Source organism: Diabrotica virgifera, chromosome 2 (genome assembly GCF_917563875.1).
Source record: "Diabrotica virgifera virgifera chromosome 2, PGI_DIABVI_V3a".
NCBI lineage: Eukaryota > Metazoa > Arthropoda > Insecta > Coleoptera > Chrysomelidae > Diabrotica > Diabrotica virgifera.
The window spans coordinates 27501594-27516511 of NC_065444.1; the positions used below are offsets into that span (position 1 = coordinate 27501594).

Below are 14918 nucleotides of genomic sequence, written 5' to 3' on the forward strand. Positions count from 1 at the left end.
TGTATCTTTTAGAAATATCTATACTGGCATAGCCACCTTTACTTTACAAGCCATGAAGAGAAAAAGGCAACGTCGCAATTGATGACGTCGGTAGTCTGACTTTCGGACTACCGCTTCCGAAACCACGATTTTAAACAGGGGCGTCATTTGGGCTTCCAGGGGGGGCATTCCCCCCCCCCCCCCCTGGCCCTGAAAATGACTGAAATTTACAGAAAATACATCAATATTCATCATAACATCATATATAATGTATTGTATATATAGTGCTTGCCCCCCCCCAAACAAAATTTCAAATGACGCTCCTGATTTTAAATTACAAATTCAAGTAAAATTTATAGTATTTTTTGAGTCGAACAGGAAAATATATTAACTAGAAGCTTTTACAAAATCAAATTAAAAGAATTCCTTGTAAGTAACGTTTATTATACAAAAAAAGAAACAATGACAAGAAAATGTGTAAAAATACTTTATTTATTAAATATAATATCTTATTTTAAATTATATGCAAAATATCGCTAGAAATAACTATAAAAACAATTGCTGACAATGTTTGATGTGCACTGTTGGGGTTTAGAGTAGATAACTTTCCTTTTGTTATCGCCCTTATCGTTATTTTTCTTTTTATACTTTTTTGAAGATTCATTACTTTGACGGCTGCTATTTTTGTATAATTATTTAAAACAATATTACACATAATTTTTATAACAGCAGAATAAACTTTGAAGGCATTTTCCCTACATTTACACTAAAATTCAAAATTTAAGTGAAATCTTTCATGCTGTTGTAAACTTTTCATTACCAAAGATCATAACATCAAGTGACAATAATTGTTTTGTAAAAATAATTTTTTAAGATTGGGATTGTTAATAATAAATTCAAATGTTAAACAAAGGTGATAAATACATTTTACTGAATCCGTTGCTAAGCACAAACCATCCCTTTGCAAATAATCATAGTAATCTGCTCCAGTTGTCTCTCCTTTACTGCAAAAAACAAGCTGTTTGAACTAGAATCATCTTAATAACATACCTTTTAAAGCTCTTTATAATTTGTAGCACGAAACATTGTAAAAATTTTCAGTTTCTCTATAAATATGGTGAATATTGTATAGAAACAAATGAGAACTGAGACTTAACCGGTCTACCATTAGATGTTGCCAAGTTTCAACTTCATGACTTGTTAAGTATATGATACTGGAATTTGCCGCTGTTCCCCATTATGTGCCATATAATATACTGATTATAAAAGAAAAGATTACAGATTTAGGAATAGATTAAATATATATTTTTTATAACGTATGTGAATGTCGTGATAATGTTAGGTGCTTCAGAATGGTTCTCAGTTTTGCAGAAATATTTTTAATGGTGGAGTACTATTTTCAGTCATACGGAAACGGCCACGAAAACGGTTTAAGCTCAAAATCAACAATGGTTCCAGCAGGATGGGAAAACCTGTCCCACTGCCAGAGAGTCTCTTCGAATACTACGCGATCATTTTGGGAGTTGCCACTCACCAGAACTAACGCCACCTGATGCATACATATGGGGAATGCTGAAGGACTCAGACAGATCCACCATCTGCCATTTCGGAATTGCGGACTAGAATTAAAGATTTTTTTCGTGCCAGAGGCAGTAGAGGATCTAGAAATTTGCCTTGGGAGGGGAAATTTGCCTTAGGGCGGAACTTCCAATGAAAAACCAACCAAAAGACATAAAAATATCAACTCAGATTACATAACAGACATAAATAATAACTTATAGGCATTAAGTTCCCTTAATTTTCCTAACTATCGTGTTTATTGGGTTGAATTTGTCTTTCTGTGGTTTCGGTTTCATGTCAGCTAATATATTTTTGTTTCAACAATTTTTTTCTTTAATTTTGGACCTTGTTAGGGGAGGAAATTTCCTAATTTTCCCTCCCAGCCACTGGCCGGAGGACATCTTTAACATCTGTTTTATCGGGAACGTACGTCGTCGTGAATAATGTTTGCAAGGCTATATCATGTATACTAGATAGGTATATAAATAATCATAAACATTTCAATATTCATTTCAGTACTGTTTATTTTGCCGCAAACTGTATGTATGTATTTTTTTATTTTTAGATTTCCTATAACTTCATGTTACCGTTTGATGGTATACCAGATGATTTAGTTCCTTTGACCGCCCATTTTAAACAATTATTAACGATGGCAACAAAGATGCAACCACTGTTACTATTTCTGGATTCCGTAGATCAACTTACAGGGACTCAAGACGCTAATAAAGTATCCTGGTTGCCAACCAGATTACCACCTAACTGTAAGGTAAAGAATATTTGCTTAAACATTATTTCAATTCAACATTTTTATTGAATAATTCAACTATAAAAAGAAAATTTATAGATTATAGTTTCTTGTGCTTGTGAGGAAAGCAATGCGGAGGTGTCAAAGGAGTATCACATTCTACGAAGGATGATAGATGTTGACGAAAACTTTATTGAAGTAAAAGCGTTAGGCGAAGAATTAGCAATGAGAGTAATCAAGTACGTATCTTTACTTAGGTTAGGTTCAATATGAGTAGGTCACCCTTCCACTGGACCTCAGAGGTCTATTGTGGCTCTTTACTTAGTAGCACAATAAACAAAATCTCGTATCCCATCTTGCAAAAAGCTTTTTTTTATATAATTACTAGGTTACATATATTTTGACTAGATAGTGCCTTTGACTATTAAATCAACGATTCGAATTTGTTTAGGTATTAAAACAGATTGAAGTTCTTTTTCTTCTACGGCACTACAGCCCAAATTGAGCCTTGGCCTTCTTTATTTTTTGCCTCCACCCTTGCTTGTCTGTGGCTGCTCTTCTCCATACACGGACTCCTAAAAGGGCTTGTGCGTCGCTGTTTACTGTGTCTTCCCAGCGCTTTCTTGGCTTTCCAACCGGTCTCTTTCCCTGCATTCTACCATTCAGTGCTCTTTTTGGTAGCCCATCCTCTCCCATTCTTATCACATGTCCGGCCCATTGCAATCTTTGTATTCTAATGAAGTCTGATAGGGGTGTTTCCTTATAAAGTTGATAAAGCTCGTTGTCGTATCGACTTCTGAAGATTCCGTTTTCCCTCACAGGTCCTAGTATTCTCCTCAGTACTTTCCTTTCAAATGTGTCGAGTTTGTTTTTGGATGTTTCTTTCAGGATCCAGGCTTCACTGCCATAGCATGTTATTGGTCGAATTAAGGTTTTATATATTCTCGTCCTTGTATTTCGGTGGACACTTTTAGACCGAAATATATGGGAGAGGGCAAAATAAGCTGTTTGCCTACGTTATTCTTTTCCGTATTTCTCCATCTTCTGATCCGTCGGCATATATTTCTACTCCCAGTTATGTACACTTTCCAACCGTTTCAATGTCATCTTCATGTATAATGTTTTGTGGGACTATATTTCTTCTCGTCTGAGTCATTATTGTTGTTTTTTCTGTGTTAATTTCCAGACGTATCATTTTTGTTTGTGTTTTTAACTCTGCGTATGTTTCCTGTGCTCCTGTTGATGTTCTACTCATAATATTAATATCATCGGCATAAGCGGCCAGTTGAACCGTTCGGTTGGTCAGTAAGTTTCCTCGTCCAGTTTGCATTTGTCTAACCGCATACTCCAGTGCCAGGTTAAACAATGTTGGGGCCAGCCCATCTCCCTGCTTTAGTCCCTGCGAAATTTTGAAAAAGTCTGTCCGGTGGTTTTGTATTCGTACACATGCCTGAGTTTCATCCATTGTGGCTTTAATGAGTCTTATTAGCTTGTGTGGTATTTGCCAATTCAGCCAATATATAGTATATTTTGTTCCTTTTGACTGAGTCGTATGCCTGTTTAAAGTCTACAAACACGTTGTGAACATCAATATCATGTTCCCATGATTTGCTCAAGATCTGTTTGACTGTAAATATTTGATCCAGTGTCGATCTTCCCCGTCGGAAGCCCGTCTGATACTCTCCCATAATATTTTCTGCTAGTGGTTGGATCCGCTGGTTTAATGTACGTGAGGCTTTATATGCTGTACATAGTAGAGAGATTCCACGGTAGTTTTTGCACTGGAGTTTGTCTCGTTTTTTATAGATCGGGTATACTATACTTTTCTTCAAGTCGTCGGGTATTTTCTTTTCTTTCCATATGTCTTTGATGAGCGAGTGGATGTGACTTGCTAGGTGGTCGCCACCTACCTTATACAGTTCTGATGGTATTTCGTCAACTCTCGGAGCTTTATTGTTTTTCCGAGCCTTAATAGCTTTGAGAACTTTCTCTATGGTTGGAGCTTCTACTCCATTTTCTTCTTGATTGAAGTTGCTAGGGGCCAAATCGGGTGAATATGGTGGATATTCCATCAATTCGAACGGATTTTAGCCATTGTCAAAATGCTCATATAACATGAGGCATTTTCCTGGGAGAAGGGATTTTTTCTTCTCCAAATCGGGTCTTTCCTGGCATTTCTGGACACGAACTTGTTTCGGAGCCGAAGAACCAGGTTCACACCACCCTTTAGCCTCTTGTTTTGATTCAGGATCATGTGGTGATAGACCTGATCACTATGTGAGAACTCAAGTCTCATCTCTATAGATGAATCGACGTACAAAATCCACTTTATCTTTTTGAAAACGCTTTAAATGTTGTCGAGAAAGTCGCATTCGAATGTGTTTATGTTCCTGCCGAATGAGTTGCCTAGAGCTTGTACTAAATCTCTTGAAGTCACTCGACGATTTTCCAATACGACATTCTATATCTTTCCTACGATTTCTAGTACTGTTGCTGTTTTTGTACCTCCTGTGGTGAGATGCGCCATTTCTACTGCCTGAATGGCATCTCTTTCGCACTCATCATGGACGGCCGCCTAATACGTGCATGGCGCTCATTATTATTACTTAAAAATAATAGCTTAGTAATCAAATAATGACAAAAATTTCTTCAGGATCTTGTAAGGGGGCTTTAAACTTTGATTTAGTCACTTTCTGACTTTCATAGTAATAACTTTTAACCGAGTTATTAAGCCTTGAAAATCGCCATTTTTAGTTTTTTTCAATTTTAAAATGCTTTTACCTTGAAAACGATCAACTTTAGAGAACAATTACAAGAGACCTTTTTATCCAGAATGGTCCAAAAAAACCTAAAAAAAAAATGTTAAAAAAAATTTGGACCACTTTTCGCGTGGGCGACTTCTTGAATCTTATTCTGGGGTATATTACAAATATGATTATGCAAAAAAATCTCATGGGAATATTTTCTCCAAAGAACCCGCCGTTGTCGCCTTGTCTAATATGGAGAGTATACCAACAATACAAAAAAAAGTAGCAACGCCCTCTCTTATATCGAACCACAAAACTTATTAAACAGCCAATTATTTTATAGTGTATTTGGTGGTACATATATGTCATTTTGCTTTTCTTTTGAAATCATTAATGAATACTTCAGCTACGCCCTATCTTGTTTACAGTTTTCGCTTAAGTATTTAAATAGAAGCAACATTTGTTTTATTCTTTCTATGATTTTTATAGAATGTGGATGCAAACAGCGCATAGAGATTTAACCAACTATCAATGGCGACTGGTCTCAAACGCAATTGAAAAATGTAGCTTACCAATATTTGTGAAACTAGTTTTTGCCGAAATCTGTCGTTGGAGAAGTTACACAAAATCTCAAGATACTCATTTAGCTTCTACTGTCATGGATTCCATTATGATGTTATTTGAAAGAATCGAAAAGCAGGTAAAATAAACTGTTTCCATATTTTACAAACTAATCAGTTACACATTAATTAAGTGTTTAATCTTAAACATTCAATTTTCATATTCGATATTAAACAATCTTTGTATCACCCCGTATATCACATTAACGCAATTTGTTATTATATTTGCACATGTGCGGGCTACTAATTTAGTTAACTAATTGCAAATCGTAAACAATAATTTGGGCAATTGCATATTAAGTTTGTTGACCAAATAAAATCCTGTTTGTTAGACGCATGGGTTGTTGACCCAATTCATCTTGCCGCTAAGAAAGAGTATACATTAGAATCATTCAATCGAGTCAATTCGAACAGTCAACATGTAGTCTCATCATCATATGATTATCAATTTAACCGTCAAAAGAGTCGGGCAGTAAAGCTCCGTCAATCAGTAGATATTTAAGGTCTCCCGGGTAGAGAGTGTAGTTAGAGAAATAAAGTTTCATCTTTAATTTGGTGTTTCACTATCGGCGATTGAAGCTAAAGCTGAGACGATTTTATATATTAAGTGATAGATACCACTTTTACTTAAGGTGATACAGTAGCGATCAACAGGTGGCAACAAACGCGGTCCAATATTGCGAAAGTTCTGCGAACTTTCAAAAGTGAGGCAACAGTGCGTCGGTAATTCGACACTGACAGTGACGTTTATACTATCAAAAACAATAATTTTTATACACATAGGCGCGAAATGTTGCCAAGTCAGTGACGTTCGATTTCTTGTTATAAAAAAATCGATTTTTAGTAGTTCCAAGATTACACAAAATCTAGGCATGGGATAAAAAAGTTTATTTGAAGAAAGTGTATTTTTTTGTCTTTCTTAATGGCGGTACAGGCTCATTTTTTCAATATTTTATTTAGTTGTAGAGTAATTTCCACATACTAACATATTTCTGAAATTGGGCTCTGTACCGCCATTCTTTATTATATTACGAATATGTGTGTCAAATATCTCGACAAAATATTCAAAATTAGAGCCGCAATCTTGGAACGCGTTTGTTGCTACCTGTTGATTGCTACTGTTTCCTCTTAATGGATACCACTCTAATAATAAAACACTCAAAACTTTTGTTTTCCAAACTTTGTCAAACACATCGGTCAAACTGATAGAACCTTTAACGAACGTATAGCAGAACACAAAAAGGTTTTCAATAATAGAAAAACAGATTCTACGTACGCCCTTCGCCTTCTTGGCCTTCTTGGTCTAAATAAAGGCCTTAAGCTATAAGCAAAAGTTTTAATCTAATACAATAAAATAATATTAAAAATAAAACTTTATTGGGACCAAGTTTTCTTGTAACACCTTCGTGGTTTCTAAAATTTGCAAACCAACGAATGCTGGAGCAAAGAAGGCTGAGAGAGATCTAAAAGTTGCATCTCACCTCTCGCCTGTCCAGCGCGGTAAAATTCCAACGAAAAATGGTCGCGCATACTCAGTTAGGAGTAAAACTAATATAAATAAATCATTTCGTTGTAAAACGAAACAAGAGCCGTCTTATATTTCAGTCCATTCAGAGAGCGCCATAAGCACTCTAACCGGTTTCGAACCTTGTTGGGTTCTCATCAGAAGTGCATATATGACCATCTCTGAACAAACTGTAACAAATCGAGCTGCTAGTATCAAATTCCAATAAAACAACGTGATACGGCGCTAGCAGATTTAAGCAGATGTCGCCACGACACCAGTAACACGTTGTTTTGTTGTAATTCGATACTAGCAGCTCGATTTGTTTCAGTTTGTTCAGAGATAGTCATATATGCACTTTCTGATGAGAACCTAATAAGGTTCGAAACCGGTTAGAGTGCTTATGGCGCTCTCTGAACGAACTGAAATATAATACGGCTCTTGTTTCGTTCTATAACGAAATTATTATTTATTTCTATTAGTTTTACTTCTAACTGAGTATGCGATACCATTTTTCGTTGGAATTTTACCGCGCTTGACAGGCCAGAAGTGAGATGCGACTTTTAGATCTTCTCAGCCTTCTTTGCTCAGCATTCGTTGGTTTGCAAATTTTAGAAACCACGAAGGTGTTACCAGAAAACGTGGTCCCAATAAAGTTTTATTTTTAATATTATTTTAATTTTATTAAAAGTAAAACTTTCGCTTGATTTAAGTAGAAGTCGCCACGACATCCTTATCAGGTTGTTTTATTGTAATTCGATACTAGCAGCCCGATTTGTTTCAGTTTGTTCAGAGATAGTGATAATATACACTTTCTGATGAGAAGCTAAATAGGTTCGAAACCGGGTAGAGTCCTTATGGCGCTCTCTGAACGAACTGAAATATAAGACGGCCTTTGTTTCGTTTTACAACGATATGATTATTTATAGCCTTAAGCTATCTTTATTAGAATCTAGGGAAATTAATCAATTAAAAATACAGATATAATTCTGAATGACAAGTTTGCGACAAACAGCTCTCCCCTCCTCAAACTTATTCAGTTAAAGACATATAGATAAGAGATATAGAGATAAGACATAAGAAGTAAAAATATATCACTTGAGAAAGGCACTCTGCCGAAACAGCTGTAGTGATAATATAATTTGTGAAAGTGTTGAAAACAAAAGTTTTCAGTGTTTTATTGTTAGATACAAATTAATTATTTTTTACAGCATGGTAGAATTTTGGTATTTCACGCCTTAGCTTACATTACTGCCGCTAAAAGTGGTCTTTCCGAATCCGAATTGGAAGACTTAATATCTTTGGATGACAAAGTCTTAGACGATGTCTATCAATACCATTTACCACCTGTACGTCGAATTCCACCTCTTCTTTGGACAAGAATACGGAACGATTTGCCCAATTATCTATCAGAAAGAGAAGCAGATGGTGTAAATGTCATGAACTGGTATCATAGGTAGGTAATTAATACTGTAAAATAGCAATATTTCTTTTTGTTTTTAGTATGTTAAAATTAGGGGATATTACTTAAACTTGCATTCGTAAAAGAAGAAAAAAACCAAGTTTCTACGAAAAATTCAAAAATAAATTAAGCAGTATTTAAAAATAAAATGTAGAAAAAAACAAAAAGAAAAACAAGGAAACTTAAAAATAATGCTGGCTACGACAGCGTACCGCAGCATGAATACGAATAGCCACAAGTGTGGATATATGATCAAGGAAATTATAGAAGGGTGGGTCAAGCGTCGGAAGGCATTCACAAGACACGGTCTATTCCATGTTCTGCTGCCATACAGTTGTCCTGCTATATAATCGTGGCAGGATCGGAAAGCTGTATAATCAGTGCGTCCACTCAAGCGAAACCGTAGGCAATGGACAGGACATTTATTCCCGGAATCGAACATGATAAAAATTATTATTTAACAGCGCAGCCGGTGGTAATAAGAAGATGGACCAAACCGTAAGGTCGATGCACGGGGTAACACAATATGGTGAGAATACCGGTGTTGCCAACCGAAAAATCCAAGCAAGAGACAGAGCAGAATGGCGCAGAAAGCTTGAGAAGTGGAGGTTCTTTAAGGGCTGTAGCACCGTGATGATGATTAATGTAATGTATTACTCTATTTATAACTTTCAATTCCAAGTTATTAATTATCATCAACTTGTTTCATAGACAATTTCGTGATACGGCAAAGGAAAGATATTTCAAGAATATGAATATGGCATTTTATTTTCATTCAATGATTGCTGATTATTTTCTTGGAATTTGGGGAGGTGGAAAACCGAAACCTTTTAAATATACTGAGATACAACGGCATAGGTAAGTGTATTAAGAATTTTTAAAAATGAAAAGTGTCCATTGAGAATACGTAAAAAATCATTTTTTAGAAGACATTTAAATTATATAAATATTGTTTCGGCTAGGATTATTTAAATATCTACCAACGGCATAATCATCAACCTGCATGAGTCCACTGCTGTACATATGTCTCCCTCACCTCTTTCCATCTGTCTCTGTATTGTGCGGCTTGCAGCCAGTTACTGCGAACACGCTTTAGGTCGTCGTCGTCAGTCCATCTGGTTGGTGGAAGTCCTCTGTTCCGTAGTACTTCTAGTCCTGGCCTCCACTCGACAATACGTTTTGTCCATCAGTTGTCTGATAATCTGGCGACGTGTCCTGCCCGATTCCATTTTAGCGATGCGATTTTTTCGACAGCGTCTGTTATTTTTGTTTTACGACGTATTTCTTCGTTTGAGATTCGGTCTATCAGAGAGACACCCAGCATCTGGCGCTCCATAGCCCCCTGAGACACGTGAATCTTGTTCACCACCATTTTTGTGAATGTTAATGTTTCCGCTTCATAAGTGAGTACAGGTAATGATGTCCAAGGTAATACTATGCGATGTGGGAGCTCAAATGTTTGGTTATCTCTGTCCAACCGTATTTCATGTCCTCAAATGACTGAACTTCCCTCCACTTGTATTGATACCATACTCATTCAGATCTTCCTTGTTACAAGTATATTCTAAAAGAGTCATAAAACAACTTTGGAGATACGGTATTTCCTTTCCATACTCCACTTTATCTTCTTCTAAAAGTGCCTATCTTCTAGAGATGTTGGCGACCACATTGACCCATCTTATTCTATTTACGGCAGCTCGAAATAGATCAGTTGACGTTAGACCAGTCCACTTCCTAAGATTGGCCAGCCAGGATATACGTCTACGTCCAGGGCCTCTCCTGCCCTCAATCTTGCGTTGTAGAATCAACTGTTGATTCTACTTCACTTTATACAGAATTTATTTGTTTATTGTTCAGATAGATATTAGATATTGTTCTGCATCAGTGGCGGCCCGTGAGGTAGTGCCATAGAGCCATGGCACTACCTTGCTAACTATGCAGAAACATATTTTTTATCTTAAAAACATTTTAATGCCTGTTTATTTTTTTTGTGAATATTTCTCTTTATTTTTATAAATTATATCAAATCTGGCAACTGTGTAGCGCAATGCAAATCTACCGACTCTGGCCACCCACAGCTGACCGGATAAAGGATGAAAATCATAAAAATCCCAGTGCCGAACGGCATAGTGGCTCGTGAGAAAAGAGAAATATTGTATGAGCATCCTGTGTAAGTGACAGAGAGAGAGCGGTATTGCACTTTTAACATACGTTTAAATTGGAGTCTCCGTGCCAGGCTCGAAATCTCGAAAAGGAAGTTAGTGGATCTTAAGATACAATGTCTTAGATCTACATATTTCTAGTTTCTTTACGCGTTCGCTTGACGCTATTGTGTTTATTGTCTACTACTGTATTGTATATTTGTGTTTATACTCTACTATATTTTTTAATTTGTAATTATTAGTTAGTGCGTTGTGATCGTGGGTGTCGTAGCTATAAAAATAATATTTTGATTATTTTCTACGTTTAATTTATTTATTGACAATGAATCAAATTAGTATATTAAAAAACTCTTTTGGTGGTTTTTCGTTAGAAAAAAAAAAACTACAAATTAAAGAACTCGGTCGGCCTTTACCCGATTTAAAAATTGAAAAACAAAGTGGAAATGGACAAAAACTTCGCTGTCGTAAGTTTAATAAAATTATTTATGATAAAAATAGCTGGTTGTGTGGTTGCGAACAAACTAATAAACTCTTCTGTTTTGTATGCGTTTTGTTTGGAGGTGACGAGACTTGGTCAAACAAAGGCACCGATGATCTTGTACATATATGGGAGAAATTGAAATCCCATGAAAAATCTAAAGTGCACATGAATAACGTTTTTAGCTTTTCAATGCTTGGTAAGTTAAATATAAAAACCCAATTAAATTCAGCTTATCGTGATACTCTATTTATATTTTATATCCTTTTTGACCATATCGTAAAACCGCCACAAAAAATTTAGGCAGCTGCCCGGATTCTGGCACTACCTTCCTAAAGTTATACGAGCCGCCACTGTTCTGCATTATGTCAATGTGTTTTAACATTTTCTGCCGGCTTATGGTATCGAATGTTTTCTCGTAGGCCACGAATATCAGTGCTCCATCAGCATACTGTATGATAAAAAATATTAAAAACTTTTCAAAATTATTTCTAAACAATTTAACGCAAACATTGTTTTGTATTTTAGATTTAATTTAACCGACAAAGAAGGAGTTGCAGATAGAAAAGTTCCTGTACAACCATTAGTGTTTTATTCAAAAGACGGAAAAGTATCCAGATACAATTTAAGAAAGGTAAAATACTTTAAAACCCTTTCCACAAATCTTTCCACATTGACCTACTGATTTTTTTTATATTTTTTTCTTTGCACCTATATTTTCACCTAAAATTAGATCTCAATAAATGTAGACATATATGTAACAGTTTCTATTTATCAACTTTCTATAAACCTTTTCGTTCTTTTCCATCTAGTTGAAAGAAAACAGAAGTTTACTTAACTGATTAAGAGCATTTATTCCTTACAGTTTGGGGAATTACCTTTTCATCTTGTCAGGTCCAGAAGATTCAAAGATCTATATGACAATGTGTTATTTAATTACGAATGGCTACATGCAAAACTATCGAGCTGTCCTCTTCAAGCAGTGTTGGTAGATTACGAAGATGCATGTGCTTTTATAGAAGATAAAGAATCAAAAAGGTAAGTATTTTCTTTTATGATTATGATTCACAGCAAAGCGTAGCATTTTTTTTATGTTAAATGAATATCATACAGGTTGTAACAAAAATACAGGTCATAAATTGAATCACATATTCTGGGACCAAAAATAATTCGATTGAACCTAACTTACCTTAGTACAAATGTGCACATAAAAAAAGTTACAGTCCTTTTAAGTTACAAAATGAAAAACGATTTTTTCGAATGTATCTAAAAGTATTGGAGGTTTTTTATTGAAAATGGACATGTGGCATTCTTATGGCAGTAGCATCTCAAAAAAAAATTACAGTGAAATTTGGACACCCCATAAAAAAATTATGGGGGGTTTTGTTCCTTTAAACCCCCCAAACTTTTGTGTACGTTCCAATTAAATTAATATTGTAGTACCATCAGTTAAACACAATGTTTTTAAAACTTGTTTGCCTCTTAGTACTTTTTCGAAAAGTCAGTTTTTATCGAGATATTTCGAATATTTGTCAAATCCACCACATATTTGTATATGGTCAAGTACGATTATGGAGACTTGGTAATAATATGAACATTTATTTATGATTTACATTTTTAGGGATATTTTGAACCATATTAAAAAGAAGTCACGTCTCGATAAAAGGTGCCTTTTCGAAAAAATACAAAGAGACAAAAAAGTTTTAAAAACACTGTGTTTAACTAATGGTACCGCAGTAATATTTTAATTGGAACGTACACAAACATTTGGGGGGTTTAAAAGAACAAAACCCCCATACTATTTTTATGAAAACATATTGAAAAATAAGCCTCAACTCGATAAAAACTGCCTTATCGAAAAAATACTAAGAGGCAAAAAAGTTTTAATAATATTACTAATGGTACCACAATAATAATTTAATTGAGACGTACACAAAAGTTTGCGGGGGTTTAAGGGAACAAAATCCCCATAAAATTTTTATGGGGTGCACAAATTTCACTATAATTTTTCTTTAAGATGTTCCTGCCATAAGAATGCCACATGTCCATTTTCAATAAAAAATCTCCAATATTTTTCGATATATTCGAAAGAATCGATTTTCATTTTGTAACTTCAAAGGTCTGTAACTTTTTTTATGTGCATATTTGTACTAAGGTAAGTTAGGTTCATTCGAACTATTTTTGATCTCAGAATATGTGATTTAATTTATGACCTGTATTTTTGTTACACCATGTATAATACCGGTTGAAATTGAAGAAAAGGGTACTTTTATTATTAACACAAATGAAAACCCCGTCAGCTAAATGTTTGTGGTTGTAAAAATCGTCAGTTCATTAGTCGAAGTTATTATGGAACGCTAAAATGCACTGAGCATGTTTATCGAGCTGACTGACGCTGTTACCCCCCATTAAAAATTTTTTTATTAAAAAATTCTAAAAATCGCATTTTTCGCACTAGATTGTTAATAATTAAAAAACTGCGCCGAATTTTCTACACAAAACTGATAGGTTTGCTTACTATAGGTACATATAAATAAAAAAAAAGTCAAATACCTGGCAACTGGGATATCCTGAACCCCGTTAGTTTTGCTTATGTCCGTGGACTAAGATGGTCCTGGGCGTTAATATAGTGCGTTTTAGTAAATTCGATAAATCTAAGAGCGAATGCTATTTAGGTGTTTTTTATATCTGCTTGTAATACAATATCGACTGATTAAAAACCATCTTTATCTTAAAAAAACTGATGTAAATCCTTTTCCAGGGAACTTATGCTGGTAGCCGATGCCCTAAGACTAGGTGGTGCAGTTTTGGGACAGTATCCTAATATGTTAGCACCTCAACTAATTGGACGTTTGTTGCCGGAAGTGGGCCATAATCCGAACATTAAAATGTTATTGAATGACTGTGATCTAAAAGGACCAGTTCATTGTTCTCTGTTGCCTTTGTATCATTGCCTACATACTCCTGGTGGACCTCTAAAGGTGAGAATTATTCAAAATTATGCCAGAGATTTAAAATTCTCGAGTGAATTTTGAATAGGATCTTCTAAAAATATAGTTTAAAATATTATTTATAGGAACACTTCTTATACAACTGTTCCTAACTTTTTACTTTTTTAGTATTCTTTGGAAGGTCATCAGTTCGCAGTGTTTTCGATCTGCCTCACATCTGACTACAGATATGTAGTTTCAGTTTCGAATAGGTTTATAACATGGGACTTGTCCACCAGTGACCTAACTAGAGATGTGAATCCGAATATTGAGGGAATAATGCAACACTTGGTATTGAGTCCGGACAATAAGTGGGCTGCTGCGTATACAAATAATAATCAGGTAAGAATAATCGATACGAATAAGAAAAGGAAATAAATATTTTGAGTATAATTAAAAAAAGCATTGAAATTTTAATAGGTAGTTCTTATACTACGTTCATTCCCAAGTTAAGCTCGAGATCACAGTGATCGGTAAATGTGTAGCGTTGTCGTATAGCGATGACAAGCTGCGACGACATTTTGTTTATTTTCAAACCCAGAGCTTCACTTAATGAGAGATAATTTAAAAGGTACTGAAAATATTCGATGTTATCTGCCAGTAATTTTACTGCGAATCAATGGGGTGGGGAGATTATAAGATTTCGAAATTCGTTCCTATATTTGACGAGT

General features: G+C 35.1%; 2 protein-coding genes across 4 annotated transcripts in view; one reads left to right on the plus strand and one right to left on the minus strand.

Moving 5' to 3' along the window:
* Positions 1 to 14918, minus strand: part of LOC114332931 (transcription-associated protein 1) — a 206440-nt gene that overhangs the window by 146710 nt on the left and 44812 nt on the right. The gene's annotated exons all lie outside the window — the stretch shown is intronic.
* LOC114332938 (NACHT and WD repeat domain-containing protein 2) overlaps positions 1 to 14918 on the plus strand; it is a 77967-nt gene that overhangs the window by 17853 nt on the left and 45196 nt on the right. The window contains exons 9-17 of the mRNA XM_050643499.1: positions 2105 to 2305; positions 2384 to 2523; positions 5521 to 5731; positions 8367 to 8611; positions 9329 to 9475; positions 11786 to 11891; positions 12123 to 12295; positions 14019 to 14238; positions 14377 to 14589. Of these exons, the coding sequence (XP_050499456.1) occupies positions 2105 to 2305; positions 2384 to 2523; positions 5521 to 5731; positions 8367 to 8611; positions 9329 to 9475; positions 11786 to 11891; positions 12123 to 12295; positions 14019 to 14238; positions 14377 to 14589 (1656 nt within the window). The remainder of the gene's footprint in view (positions 1 to 2104; positions 2306 to 2383; positions 2524 to 5520; positions 5732 to 8366; positions 8612 to 9328; positions 9476 to 11785; positions 11892 to 12122; positions 12296 to 14018; positions 14239 to 14376; positions 14590 to 14918) is intronic.